Consider the following 14,161-nt stretch of genomic DNA (forward strand, 5'->3'; position numbering starts at 1 on the left):
CTCCTCCCTCCTGGCAGCTTGCCATCTCTTTCAATGGACTGAGGATGCTTCCAGGCATTATTCAAAGATGGAGCAGCTAGAGCCTGTAAGGCCTGGAGCACACAGGAAGGAGGAGGTTGTTGAACTCAGTAAGACCCCCGGTTGGGGAAGACAACAGGAAATGTTACATTTCATTCAATCTCCTTTCATTCAAGCAGATTAGAGCTTTAAAGTCAGAACAGATTCCTTTTTATGTTTGAAGTTGCTGTCTTTTTGGTATTTGTAATCTCCCTCTGAAATGGCCCTGGTGTGCACTTGGAAATGAGCCCTCAAATAAACATGTGCCAGGATAACTTAGCAGAGCTGGCATGTACAGTGTGCTGTGGATTTTCATTTGTTTGTTTGAAGGGAGCATTCCTATAATTTGCCTTTTAATTCCTGTATACTTCCTCACCAAAGAGCATGAAATCCCTTTTTTCTGGGGGATTTTAAACTTCATAGAATCACAGAAGAGTTTGAGTTGGAAATTATCTTGAAAACCATATAATCCAACCCCCCTGCAGTGAAAAAGGGGTATTTTTGAGTAGATCAGGTTGCTCAGAGTCCCGTCTAACCTGATCTTTAACACTTCCAGGGATGGGGCATCCACAGCTTTTCTGGGCAACCTTTTTCAGTGCCTCACCACCTTCATTGTAAAAAACTTCTTTGTATCCAATCTAAATTGACCTCTTTTAGTTTAAAAATGTTACTCCTTGCCTTGCCCTATTTTATATTTGTGTTTTTAATTACTTTTGTCTGCAAAGAAGAACCTTGGCTCTTATGTCAGGCAAGCTTGGTGGCAAAAATCAGTGGTGATACTTGCGGCAGACATCAAGTACACAGTGAAGGAGCTGAAAGGCCTGTACTCATACCTTGCTAGTTTTGCATGTTATAAACATTTATCTGCTTCACTGGAGCTTTTCACAGGACCAGCTCTGGGTACATGATGAAACTTTTTCCCTGGAAATATCATGACTTTTACTCCTTGTTTTTCTGTCTTTCCCCCCCCCCCCCCCCCCCATTAGAGAAATGCGATTGAACGGTTTTGTGGGGAGGTGAGGCGTTTGTGCCATGCAGAGAGGAGGAAGGACTTCGTGTCTGAAGCCTATCTGATCACACTGGGCAAATTCATCAACATGTTTGCCGTGTTGGACGAGTTGAAGAATATGAAGTGCAGCGTGAAGAACGACCACTCAGCCTACAAGCGGTGAGTGCAAGGGGCAGCAGCACCCGGCCTTTGCTGCCAGGATTCAGGCCTCCCACGAGATGGCAGCAGTTGCTTTTTTTCCTACAGCTTTTTCTTCAAAAATAGTCTCTTCACGTGTGGGACAAACTACCTTGAAACTAGGGATGGCTTGACTGCAGTTAGGCAGTTGAATACATCTGTTTTCTTTGCGCTATTCTTCCAGCAGCAGAAGGTTTTTATGCCTTTGATGCCAAGCTGTCAAATGCTTCTGTCTTGGTGTATGCTAAAGGCAATGCATGTACTTTGTTCAGTAAAGCTTCTGTTTTTAAGTTTGAGAGGAAGCTGGCTTTCTGGTCACTTATGCTACACCTTTTCTGATCTATGCTATTCTTGGCGTGCACTTTTGATATTTGTAGCTGAGAGTTGTTATACTTGTTCTTAAGATGCTTCAGCTTTGCTGTTCAAAATCATTGTGATTGCAGGTAGAGCAGGGAAGGGAGGGGGTGAGATACCTGTGGCCAAATTTTGTACATGAGCTACCAGATGGTATCAGGTATCTCCTGTTGAACACAGTGATCAGAGTAGCAGGGAAAGACAGCTTTATGCTAGCTCTAGCATCTGTAGTCTTTCATGCAGAAAACTATTCAGTCAATGACTAGCCAAATTTACCTGTGTTGTTTCTTCTTGTGTGAGATTTAGTTTCTGCCTCCACCTGTTGTAGTTGTTGGGCCTGGAGACCTCTTAAGCTTACTTGGTTTGCCTTTCTTTTTCTTTGGAGGTGTGGTTCTGGAGGCCAAAACCTTGCTTTTGTGAAGACTGATTTTTCCTGGGTTATTGAGTGGCTTGGATCTATAGAGCCACAGCTGCACTCAGTTGAAGGATATAGCCAATGGTTTTTCATTTGTTTTTTCATTTAATTTTTTATTGGACCACCTAAGTAGGGTTGTAGTGAGGAATTTGGGATAGCAAAGCAGTTTATTTTGGATAAATTAGGTCCATATCTGTCTTCTAGTGAACTTTTCACCTTTTTTTTTGAGGAGATAAATTTACTTAAAAGCAGTCCTGGCCAAGGGAAACACGGTTTTTCTTTTGTTTTTAAAGAGCTGCTCAGTTCCTGCGGAAAATGGCAGATCCTCAGTCCATTCAAGAATCTCAGAACCTTTCCATGTTCCTTGCCAACCACAACAAGATAACACAAGTAAGCTTCAATTGTCTTTTTGCAAGTTACCTAATCCTTTGCAAAAGTATCAAAATAAAGCTCTGCCAGTTTGGTAGTAACTTTTTTCCCAGTCGGTGTAACTAGTTAACTAATATACTTTTTTTTTTTTTTCTCCAGTCTTTGCAGCAGCAGTTGGAGGTGATTGTTGGCTATGAGGAGCTGCTTGCAGATATTGTGAATTTGTGTGTGGACTACTATGAAAACAAAATGTACCTAACACCAAGTGAGAAACACATGCTTTTGAAAGTAGGTTTCTTTTGGGTACAAAAATTAAAAAAATGTTGAGGCAGGGCACAGGTGTTTGAATTCCAGATTGTTTCTGGTTGTTTTTGTTTTTTTGAAAGGAACCAGATTAAGCAAATAATTCACATTACTGCTTTTCCCCCTTATTGTCTTTTTGTTGTATTACATGCTAAAATTATTTGAAAGCTTTTAATCCATTTTTGTTTTTCATAAATTGAAGTTGACCCATTTGAACTGCATCCAATTCTGTGGAATTGTGTTTCACTGAAGTATAATGACAGTAGAAAGGAACTACTGCATTTTACTTTAGATGCGTCAAGATTGTTTAAAATGCTTTTGGAAGTGAGGCTGTGTATCAAATATTTCAGGGAACAAGTATCTTGGAATTAGGATTAATAAGTCAGTATAGTTAGCTGGATTATGTATCTGTAATAAGGGGGTGCTGGGCAATGTGAAATGTGCCTGATTTTGTCAGCTGTATGTCTTGCAGTGGAAGAAAAGATATAGAGTAAGAACTAAAAATGTGCCTCATGACAAATATTCTGAGTCACTTCAGTGTTTAACTTTTGAAGAGCTCTGTTTGTTAGGAGTAACTGAAAGTCTTCTGAAACCACACATGAACTCTAGAGCATTTACGTTCTGTCTACAAGGGTGCCCAGTGTGATTTATGTATTTGGGCCTTTTGTTCACTAGAGATGCTTAGAACACAGTAAGTTTCTTTGCTTTGTTCCTGTAAATACTAAATAGAATCCAGGAATATGCTGAGTTGGGAGGGACCCACAAGGATCATTGAGTCCAACTCCTGGCCCTGCACGGATCATCCCCAAGGGTCACACCATGTGCTGACAGTGTTGTCCAAATGCTTCTTGAGCTCTGTCAGGCTGGTGCTCTGACCACTGCCCTGGGGAGTGTTCCTGTGCCCACCCACCCTCAGGGTGAAGAACCTTTTCCTAATAAATTCCTAACCTTATGTTAATTAAATACTTTGTACAAAATGTAATTAGATTTTTTTGGATGCTTGTGAGCTCTTGTGTGTATAATTCAGAGAGGCACTGAAAGCCAGAAGAGCAATCACTCAGAGATGTTAGATCTAAACTCCTGTTACCAAATCAGTTTGCATGTACAGAATTTTAATAAATTGGAAGTGAAAAGAAAAGCTCTAAAAATAGCCAGACTCATTTCAGTGAGGTTTTTTTTATGCTAAACCATTATACAAAAAAGCAGCATCTTTCAAGGGTAACTGATCGGGCTAATATTAATGTAAAAACTGCTAATACAGTAAAAAAAGAATAGTACAGAAATGTATGTGTTTAAAAATATATTTTGTTTGAAGGAGATTGGGTGTTTCAGGACTGGTTTTAAAATGTTACTTCTTTAATTATATGAAGGACAGACTTCAGAAGTTTTTACTTCTGAGGTCCTTTTGTGGAAGGCTTAAATTTTTTCCTTTTTCAGGTGATGGGCTTTGGATTATACTTGATGGATGGAAGTGTCAGTAACATCTATAAGCTGGATGCAAAGAAAAGGATAAATTTAGCCAAGATAGACAAGTACTTTAAGGTTGGTTAAAATGTGATTTTAAAGGTAGTTTCTCTTGCCTTTTAGATATATTTAAATAGAAAAAAAAAGATCTCTTTGGGTTATAATATGGGTAAATACTGGTTTCCTTTCACTATGATTTGTGTTACTAATCTATCTAATCTGATTTGCTCCTTGTGTACAGCAGTTGCAGGTTGTCCCACTGTTTGGTGACATGCAGATTGAACTTGCAAGATACATTAAGACCAGTGCCCATTACGAGGAAAATAAATCCAGGTAAGAAGGAGAACGAAACAGAGTGGAGCATCTTGGATGGGGAAGATCTGACCCATGGAGTATATTTTCATACTCTCCTGTTAGTCCATGGGTCTGTAGTAATTAATAGGCTTTTCACTTTGTCATCTTTTTGGTGTGGGTATTTCAGTATTAATGTAATTTGTGTAATGGATACAGCTAAAGAAACAGATGGTTTAAAAACCTTTCTGTGCTGCTGAGCTCATTCTTGTATCTGTGACATTTCTTATCGCCTGGGTTGGAAGAAATTAATTTTATCTTACACTAATTTAGTTTTTATTTTTTCCTTTAAATATGAAAACTTTCATTAAAAGAAATGAAGGATTTTACTAAGCAAGGTGAGCAGTAGTAGTGCATGGGTGAATAGGCATGTATACATTGTACATGGAGCAGCAACTTAGCTTGTTCCTCCCTACTTTTTTTTTTTTTGGCTAGGTGTGCAGCACAACAAAATGGTTGGAAAATGCAGCCAGCTGTTGCATTAATGGATCCATGGTTTCTGGTTATTGCTTTGTTTTAGTGGGCCTTTCTGTGCTCCTCCAAGACCTTGCCTCTATGCAGTTACATGAACTTAGAATGCTGTGCTTTGCATTTTAATTCCTGCAGAAAAAAACACATAACTTGCATGTAATTGCTGAGAGAAAATCAGTGGCAATGGGCCTACTGAGCTACTAAAAATATGAGGCTACTTAACTTGATGTTCTTGGTAGCATGTTTTGTGTGCCTCTTCATAACGTGTTAATAGTCTTGATAATGTCTTTTTTCTAGCTGAGAGCATACTATACACTCTTCAGAGTTCAACAAGAATAAACAAAAAAGTATCTGCAGGTGGCTAGATGTATCTTACAGCCTATACCTGTACTTCTGCCCTACCTTTTATCCTTTTTGGTCTTGTTCCTAAGTGCCCTTGAAGAGAGATGCTGGTTCGTATTTCATAGCAGCAGCCTTTAAAAAAACAAAAAGAAATCTTGCAAAAGAGAAAAGAAGAACTAAACAGTTTTTTCTTAAGACTTGGAAGAAGTGCTATTTGAACTCAGAAGGGCAGTTCATCACTAATGGCTTGTGCAGAGGTAGAGGTGTGAAGAGGGGAAAAGCCTCAAACAACAGACAAGGAAATGTGTAAAAAAAGAAAAGTAATGCATTGTGGATCTTTCTTTGCAGTATCAGTTGTGCTGTTTATTGTCAAAACTGATTTAGGTGGGTTTTTTTTTGTCTTCTGAACCAGATGGACATGCACATCTTCCAGCAGCAGTCCCCAGTACAATATATGTGAGCAGATGATCCAAATCAGAGAAGACCACATGCGTTTCATATCTGAACTGGCTCGTTACAGCAACAGTGAGGTGAGTGGGGTTAGAGCTGCGTGTGCAAATGGCACGTCACTCATTAACAGTTATTATTAAATATCTGAAGAACAGGTAAATCTCTGGCTAAATGACAAAGCTTGGCCACCTGAGTCAATAAAAGCTGATTAGGCTGCAAGTATAATCACCGTTCTCTGAATTATATTTGCACCATTTAAATTTAACAATAATGATACATCATACAAACTCTAACATCCTTCGGCCTCTTTCTCTTTGTGTATCTCAGATTTATCCTAGAAATTTTGGTATGTCTCATTTAGAATATGTAGTCCTTCTCCAAACAGGTGCTAGTAAGAGTTTAAACAAAACTAAGTTAAGATTAGTAAAAGAGTACAGAAATTCATATGTATACACACACTCATACATATATAGTATATAGAGACAAAAAAATAACTATGTATATCATATAGAATTTATATATTGAAGTCATCTGCAACACTATTGTGGTCATTAGGGATACCAGTGATTTCCATCTATTGACCAAAATCTGTGAAGTTTCCTAAGTGTCTAGAAGAAAAAACTGATGTTAAATGGTAAAGCGGGTGTTGGTGTATGATACTTTTTTAGTGCTTCAATTGATGTAGAAATTTGGCTGTGGATGCTGAATACAGCATGTTCTGACGTGGATTTGGATGTGGGGTTTTTTTGTTTGTTTTTTTTTATAATGGCTAGGTGGTGACTGGGTCTGGTCGACAGGAAGCTCAAAAAACAGATGCGGAATATCGGAAGCTCTTTGATCTCTCTCTTCAAGGCCTGCAGCTTCTCTCCCAGTGGAGTGCCCATGTCATGGAAGTGGTATGTAACATGGGAAATAAAAACAGATGAAAAAGAGGTGGCTTGGTGAGGTTAAACAGAATAAAATTTCTTTGCTTTACTGGACTGAAAAATGTATATTGTGTTTTCAAAGGGTCACTGAATATTCTGAATTGGAAGGGACCCAATAAGAATCTTGTTCCCTTAGTTTCCCTCTTTCTTCTTCCTTCACTCCTTTTCTCCTTCTGCTTCAAACCTCATTCTTAGAGGATGGCACAAGAAATGTTCAGAGTCTAGGAATAATGTTGTTGCTTTGAAGATCCAGTAGCTTGTATCTCACGCAGTACATTCAACTTGTTCTATTTAGTGGACAGGCTATCACCTGTGAACCTTCTCCGGATGTTTTAATGTCACTCTTTATACAAACATTTTGTAGACTAAGACTTCATAATTTCCTTCTAAACATTTTTTAAAATTATATTGTTGGAAATATCTGTACTGACATGCAGTCACTGAGGAGGTGACAGAACACAGCTCCAGCTGGCTGTGTTTAGACCACCGCTGAGATGATGCAATAAATGCACCACTGAGATGATGCAAAAGTAGAAGCATGTATGGTTTTAACACATAAAAATGGATGGAAGGGCTCCCGTTGGTTTAGATTTGGCTTTTAGTCGAAAGGAAAGTAAATGCAGGAAAAGGAAAATGTGCGACGAGAAGAGTTGTTTCTCTATAGTGTAATAGTTTGTTTTAAAAACAGATGCCAGTTAGAAAAGTGACTGTGCTTTTTTCCAATAAGAAGCTGCTTAAGGCAGAAATTGAAGAGGAGAGTGCAGGAGTCCTTGTTATGCTGCAGACACTGGATAAAAGCTGAATCAAAACATGTTCTAGGAAGGGTTGCAATGTGACTTACAGTATGACAGAAGCCAGACTTGCTCCTCTTCTGCCTCAGATGTCTTGGAGGCATGAAATAATTTGCACTATGTGACTCCACAGTGGGCATAGCTGGTGAGCCAGTTTTTTTCTCTCATTTGTATTTTTAACTGCCTCTTTTAAAGGCCAGTAGATGAGTCATGCATTTCCCTGTATTATCCTATTCCTATATCCTATTTAATGGTGAAAACCTTGTTCTCCTTTTCTGTTCTGCTGTCATCTGTTCCTTGCCTCTGCAGCTCCTAGACTCGCCCCCTTTATTTCTGTCATCACTAATTGCTGCATCCAGGGTGTCTTCACAGTGAAAATCTTCCTATTTTATTATATCTCTGCAGGAAGTCTCTCTTAGCTCTGTTTCTGTCCTAATCATTCCAGGACAAACTTTCTCTGGGCATCACAGCAGGTTTTTTGGCTATTCTCGCTGCTTTTCATTGTCTTTCTAGTTTGAATGGATTCCTAAATACTTCTCATCTAAGTTCAAGTTTGTGTTCACCTTCTTCCTGTTCTACAGAGAATTTATTCTGATAGGGAGTATGCTAATTATTTACCTGTCTCCACTTTCACTGGGTATCCATGAACATAGTTATGTGCATCATGTTCAGATAAAAACTTGCAGCATATGTTTGTTGTGCATGTTAAGCCTGTCATTGTAATGCCCCCAAAGAACTTCTTTGTTTAATCATTTCCCCAGTGGCCTCTTCGTAGCATTCAGGTTGTAGGGTGTGATGCTCCCCTTTGCCATAGGCGAATTGATGCTGTTAATCCATTAGAGTAGGCAAATTTATATTGCTCTATAACCTAATATTTATGCTAAGGTGGTCTCAACCAGATCTTGCTATGTGCTGAACTCAAACTGTGAGCAAATTGTATTTAAATGTGAGTAGGATTTTTCACATGATGTACCCTGATGGGTATTAGGCCAGCCTGACGCTGCTGAGGAGCATTTTGAGCTGTGTTTGCAGTGACTGAAAAGGCAGTATTTAAGAGAATTGCATGCTGTGCAGATCATATTGTCACAGATAATACAGCTGTTTCCACACATTTCAGCCTAGTAAACTTAAAAATCAGCTTTCCACCCCACCACCCCCCAAAAAAAACCCAACAGTAACCCAGACCTGTAGTTTTCTGTTTGTGTTTTGACATCTAAATGTGAATATTGCATCAAGTAGAAAGTTCGTCTTTTTGTGTGTGGGTCTGTTGGATTTTTTTTCTTATGTTCTGAAGTCTTGCTGTGTTTGTCATATTTGAAGCACAGAAGAAACTTGCCTGTGTTAACATTTGCACCACCCTTAATTGCAATACCTGTTGAGTTTCAGTGGTATTTCTTTGGAATAATACAGACTTGCTGGCTTTAAGGAAAAGTTTTTAGGAAAATTATTGTTTGGCATTTCCACCAGATAGTAGTTTCAGAATTTACACAAGCTTTGAACATAGTACCAAATACTATTCTTCAAATATTCGTGAAAACACTGTGATATTTCTCAAAGTGTGTTATTTGTGTCCAGCTGTGTTTTGTGTTTCTCAGACATTTTTTTTTGTTCCCCCCATCTTTTTTTCTCCCTCTTCTGCCTTGTGAACTGCAGTACTCATGGAAGCTGGTGCATCCAACTGACAAATATTCTAATAAAGATTGTCCTGACAATGCAGAAGAGTATGAAAGAGCAACAAGATACAATTATACTAGTGAGGAGAAGTTTGCTTTGGTTGAGGTAAGAGAAATGTTTTTCTGTAGGGATTTTCCAAAGATTAATTCTATACAAAAGAGAACATTCTCTACAGACATTTTGCATACCCAGTGCAAAAAGACAGCCTGCCCAGTCTGACTCTGTGTTCCTCCATTCAGTAAATAAGGGGAGCACAGCAAATCCATCCTTTGTCATTTGTAACTTGTTAATTCCTCTCTTCTCATTTTTTGTGTTTAAAAATGCACTATTTGTACAAATATAAAAACAAAATAAGAGAAATATATTTGTCTGGGTTTTTTTTTTTGCAGGTGATTGCCATGATCAAAGGTCTTCAGGTGCTGATGGGACGAATGGAAAGTGTTTTCAATCATGCCATTCGTCATACAATTTATGCAGCTCTTCAGGACTTTGCCCAGGTCACACTTAGGGAGCCATTAAGACAAGCCATTAAAAAGAAGAAAAATGTCATTCAGAGGTAGCATTACTGCTCTCATATTTTTCTGTATTCTTTTCTCCAGATCTTAGTAAATTAGTTGCAGAATTGCACAGATGTTAAATTTTACCTAAGTCTGTGCTCCCAGTCTGTGTGGCATTCGTGGTTAGCTTGCTTGCGTATGAATTGAAGTTGAAGCAGTCTGAAATTAAAAGTGAATGGCTGCCAGCATGGCTGCAGCAGGAGTCCAGGTTGTCCTGAGCCTCTTAGGACTACTTTAGGAAGTCTTGTGTTCCCTGTTGTTCATTTTTATTTTAAGAAAATACAAATGCAATAATAAGGAAAGCAAACTCAGTGTTTGTATTTTGAAGAAAGGTTTCACTGTCCACTTTATTATTCCAGTGTTTCCTTTCTTTGTGTCTTATGTCTATCCTACTCTCTCTTCTCTCTGCCTCTCTTAGTGTTCTGTCTTATTTCTCAGCTTCTGCTGCTTTTGGTTTATTAGCCTTACACTTCTCTTCCAGTGCTTCATCTGCCCACACTAATTGGTGACATTTCCTGACCTTATTTTTTTTTGTCCCTAATTGTTTGCTTTTAATCTTGACTTGTTTGTCATGTGTTTACTCCCACATTTCATTGCAAAGCTCTTAGAGGTGAAAGTCCGTAGCTAATTAGGCTATTGCTAAGTGCTCTGTCTGCCACAAAAATATCATCATAAGCTAAAAATAAATAAATTGCTCCACATTATCAGGTTTTCAGGGAGAGTGTTTTTGTCACAGGATTTTAATGAAATAGAAAAATGTTCCTTTCATACCTGCTCAGATTTGGGATGAAACATTTTCTTGATCGTTCAGCATGCCACAGATTATGTCTGACTGTGTTCCTGGCAAGTATCTGAGTTCCAGTTCAGTATTTGGACCTAAAAGTATGAAGCTGTTTGTGTAAATTTCAGCTGAATTCTGGAATCTGAATTTCTTCTGGAAACAGGAATTCTGTTTTTTTTCGTTTCAAGCCATCATTGTCTCTCTTTAATTTGGTTAATAATCTGCTGTGGTTTGATTGAATGTTAATTGGATTGATAGTGAATATGTATTCATATTAGTATGAATTTGGTTTGATTGATCCAGCTCTGGGGTCCTCAACACAAGAAAGATGTGGACCTGTTAGAAAGGGTCCAGAGGGCCATGGGCATGATCAGGGGCTGGGCTGGAACACTTCTAATATGAAGACAGGCTGGGAGAGCTGGGGTAGTTCAGTGTGGAGAAGTAAAGGCTCTGGGAGGCCTTACTATAGCTTTCCACTACCTTAGAGGGGCTTATGACAAAGAGGGAGAAGGACTTTTTGTGCAGGCAGATAGTGACAGGACAAGGGGCAATGGTTTTACTGAAAGAGGAAGACAGGTTTAGATTAGGTATTTGGAAGAAATCCTTTATTTGGAGGGTAAGGGAGCACTGTAACAGTTTGCCCAGAGAAGTTGTGGGTGCCCCATCCCTGGAAATGTTCAAAGCCAGGTTGAATAGGGTCCTGAGCAACTTGTTGTAGTGAAAGGTGTCTCTGCCCTTGGCAGGGGTAAAGTTGGAACTAGATGATCTTTAAGGGCTCTAGACTGCCTTTTCTGATGTACAGCATGGAGTGGTTATTTTGTGTATATATCATTCTTGAAAACATTGGTGAAATTCTTTGTTCTTGATTGGAATTACCCTGAGCTCGTGAATGCTGTTGCGAAGTTTCTGTGCTCGTGGAAGAATGCTTAAAAAAAGTAAAGTGTTCTATCAGGGCACTTGGATGTGCTGCAGTCTGAAGTTGTGGGAATTGTGTTCAGTGTTTTGCAGGCCATAAGGAAGACAGTGTGTGACTGGGAAGCAGGTCACGAGCCATTCAATGACCCAGCTCTAAGGGGAGAGAAGGACCCCAAAAGTGGTTTTGACATCAAAGTCCCAAGACGTGCAGTTGGACCCTCCAGCACGCAGGTATTTTCCTGTCTGGTGGTTGTGATACCTGTCAGCAATTATTGCATGAGGTGTTGTCTTTCTGTCCTGAATTATTTTAAAATTGCAGGTTTTATTGCGGTCTTTTTTTAATGCCAAAAATCTACTGTGATTTATATTTGCAAAATTAGATGCACTTAACCAAGATCCTCTGCCTGGATTGCTGTAATTTTCTACTCTGATACATAATTCTTCCAAGGGTTTAATCTCTTTAATTTGATTTTCTGGGAACAAATATTTTCTCATTGAGCTCCTAATGTTTTTAAATAATATTTTTGAACTATATGAATTATTTCTTGACTGACTGAAGACTGACTTCTATCTCTATTATGGCTGGTGAAATTTTTTTTTCTTAAATCACACTATTCAGTAGATGTCTAGTAATTTTAAAATATGTTTAAAATATAAATGAATGTCTGTTAAAAGAAGGGAAAGTATATGACTTCTGATAAAATCCCTCGCAGTGTTCAGTAATGAATGATAAAGCTGATCCCTAGAATCTAATTTGTCTGCTGCTGCCACTAAAATGATGTATTTCAAATGTTTTCTGTGGTAGTCATCAAAATCCCATACATAGATGCTCATTCGTGTTGCCTCCATATAGTTCTCTTTCTTATTTCATTTGTGGATGTGTTTGGAGAATGTATGGTCTGATATTCATAGCTCATCTGAGAAAATGAGGTACTGAGTACTTGGGGTGAAAAATTGAAGGCAACTGTGGTTTGTGAAGACAATCTTTTAATACCTAAAGTCTCTGGGAAAGAGAACACTTATGGTTAATAATTTTGGATGATAAAATGTTGCTTAGTTTGTGATAAGATTGGTTTAATGAAGATTTTGTTTTGATAATTGCAGAAAAATGGTTTTGATTTCTAATTTCCTGGGGTGAAAGAAAAGGTTAAATATCACCACCAGTTTGCTTCTCCTGTGCTTTATGGGCTTACTTCACCTTTGCAACAGGCTGTTTAGAGTATGTGGTTCTCTCTGCTTTTTCTGCTCTTGAGCTGGCACGCTTGTCTGTCTGTGTTGACAGGAAGGCAAGAGGTCAGATTTTAGATAGGTTTTCCTCCGTTTCATGTGGTTCTAAAATGGCTGTGTATAAATGGGTAATTAGTGCTAAATCATTTTTTAAATCATTTGATAAACTAATGGCTCTCTGAGCATCCTCTGAAATGAACGGGAACTTTCCCTTTGCTTGAGAGAGCTCCACATTGCGGTGATTTTTCTGAACAACCTTTCTGTATGACCTCCTCTGCATGCTTACTGTGCTGCTTCTCATTTTTAACAAACTAACATGTTTTCTCTGCTTCTCTTTCCCATTCCTTATTTACCCATGTGTTTTTATTAACGGATTCTCTTCCCCGCCTGCCCCTGTCTGTTGGTTTTTAGCTCTTCATGGTTCGCACTATGACAGAGTCCTTAAACTCTGCTGAGCTGTTGAAGCAGCTCAAGTCTCTGGGATTGGAAAAGCTATTGCATGTGACACACAAGTTTCTGAGGCAGTCCTACATCTATCCGCCTCTTTTAAACTTTGGTGGTAAGACATTACTTATTACTTTTACTTTTTGTGGTGATGTGAACTGTTCCACTGCAAATGGTCTGCTGCTGAGTGTCAGTGGAGGTCCCCTTGGCATGGGTAGGCATTTGTGCTGGTGTGTAGGCTAGTGTTGCATCTGTTCCTCTTGCCTCAAAGGCTTTTATCCAGACAGTGCCAGTTTTCAGTTTGAAGTGGAGCAGTCGCTTACTGATAGTAATTCTCAGTGTTGCTCAACTAATGTACCATGTGTATTTTCCTTTTTTCCCTCCCCTTTCCACCGTAATTGTTTCCTTTAATGATACAGCTTTACATGGTGAGAACTATGTTAGAGTCCCTCATTGCTGACAAAAGTGGTTCCAAGAAAACCTTGAGAAGTAGCCTTGAGGGGCCCACCATATTGGACATAGAAAAATTCCATCGCGAGTCTTTCTTCTACACTCATTTGATAAATTTCAGTGGTAAGATATGTAGATGATCAGTGTCCAGCTTAGCATGTCCTAACACCTCTAACACGATCTGGAAAATGTTTCCGATTGCCTAAGTCAACTTAACCTTTGGTTTATTTATCAAAAGCCTTGGTCTGTCCAAACTTTTTCTGAGATGGTACTTAGCATTGTGGTGGGATTTTTATTTTGACTTGTTATATGTTTGTTTCTAATGCGTCAAATTTCATATTGTTACCTCCTTTTTCTATTTTATGTATGTACTTACATAAACAATAAGCCTATACACACTGAAATTTTTTTAAAGGAAGTAGTTTTTGTGTTTCGGGGGATTTTTTTTTGTTTTGTTTTTGTTTTAAGTACAGAGGAGACAAATTCTCTGTTGTGGTAAATTTGATGTCATTTCACTACTCTTACTATTCAGTTAATTGTAATCGGAAACATGCTGTCCTAAAGAATTCACCTACTGACATTGAGTGTACCTAGTCCTTGTCATCACCATGCTGTGTTGTCTTTCATTTTCGTT

The 14,161-nt window shown here is 38.6% G+C and overlaps 1 protein-coding gene across 3 annotated transcripts in view; it reads left to right on the forward strand.

Moving 5' to 3' along the window:
- CYFIP1 (cytoplasmic FMR1 interacting protein 1) overlaps positions 1-14,161 on the forward strand; it is a 76,288-nt gene that overhangs the window by 21,120 nt on the left and 41,007 nt on the right. The window contains exons 6-16 of one of the 3 annotated variants that reach the window (XM_041422083.1): positions 1,044-1,225; positions 2,306-2,402; positions 2,541-2,669; positions 4,122-4,226; positions 4,390-4,481; positions 5,725-5,842; positions 6,536-6,658; positions 9,133-9,258; positions 9,543-9,709; positions 11,490-11,637; positions 13,497-13,650. In XM_041422083.1, the coding sequence (XP_041278017.1) occupies positions 1,044-1,225; positions 2,306-2,402; positions 2,541-2,669; positions 4,122-4,226; positions 4,390-4,481; positions 5,725-5,842; positions 6,536-6,658; positions 9,133-9,258; positions 9,543-9,709; positions 11,490-11,637; positions 13,497-13,650 (1,441 nt within the window). Of the gene's footprint in view, positions 1-1,043; positions 1,226-2,305; positions 2,403-2,540; positions 2,670-4,121; positions 4,227-4,389; positions 4,482-4,818; positions 4,838-5,724; positions 5,843-6,535; positions 6,659-9,132; positions 9,259-9,542; positions 9,710-11,489; positions 11,638-13,059; positions 13,193-13,496; positions 13,651-14,161 lie in introns of those variants that run through there. The other 2 variants (XM_041422084.1, XM_041422085.1) reach the window with 2 other exon arrangements.

This window comes from Onychostruthus taczanowskii, unplaced genomic scaffold, assembly GCF_017590055.1.
Source record: "Onychostruthus taczanowskii isolate IOZ18803 unplaced genomic scaffold, ASM1759005v1 scaffold71, whole genome shotgun sequence".
In the NCBI taxonomy this organism is placed as follows: Eukaryota; Metazoa; Chordata; class Aves; order Passeriformes; family Passeridae; genus Onychostruthus; species Onychostruthus taczanowskii.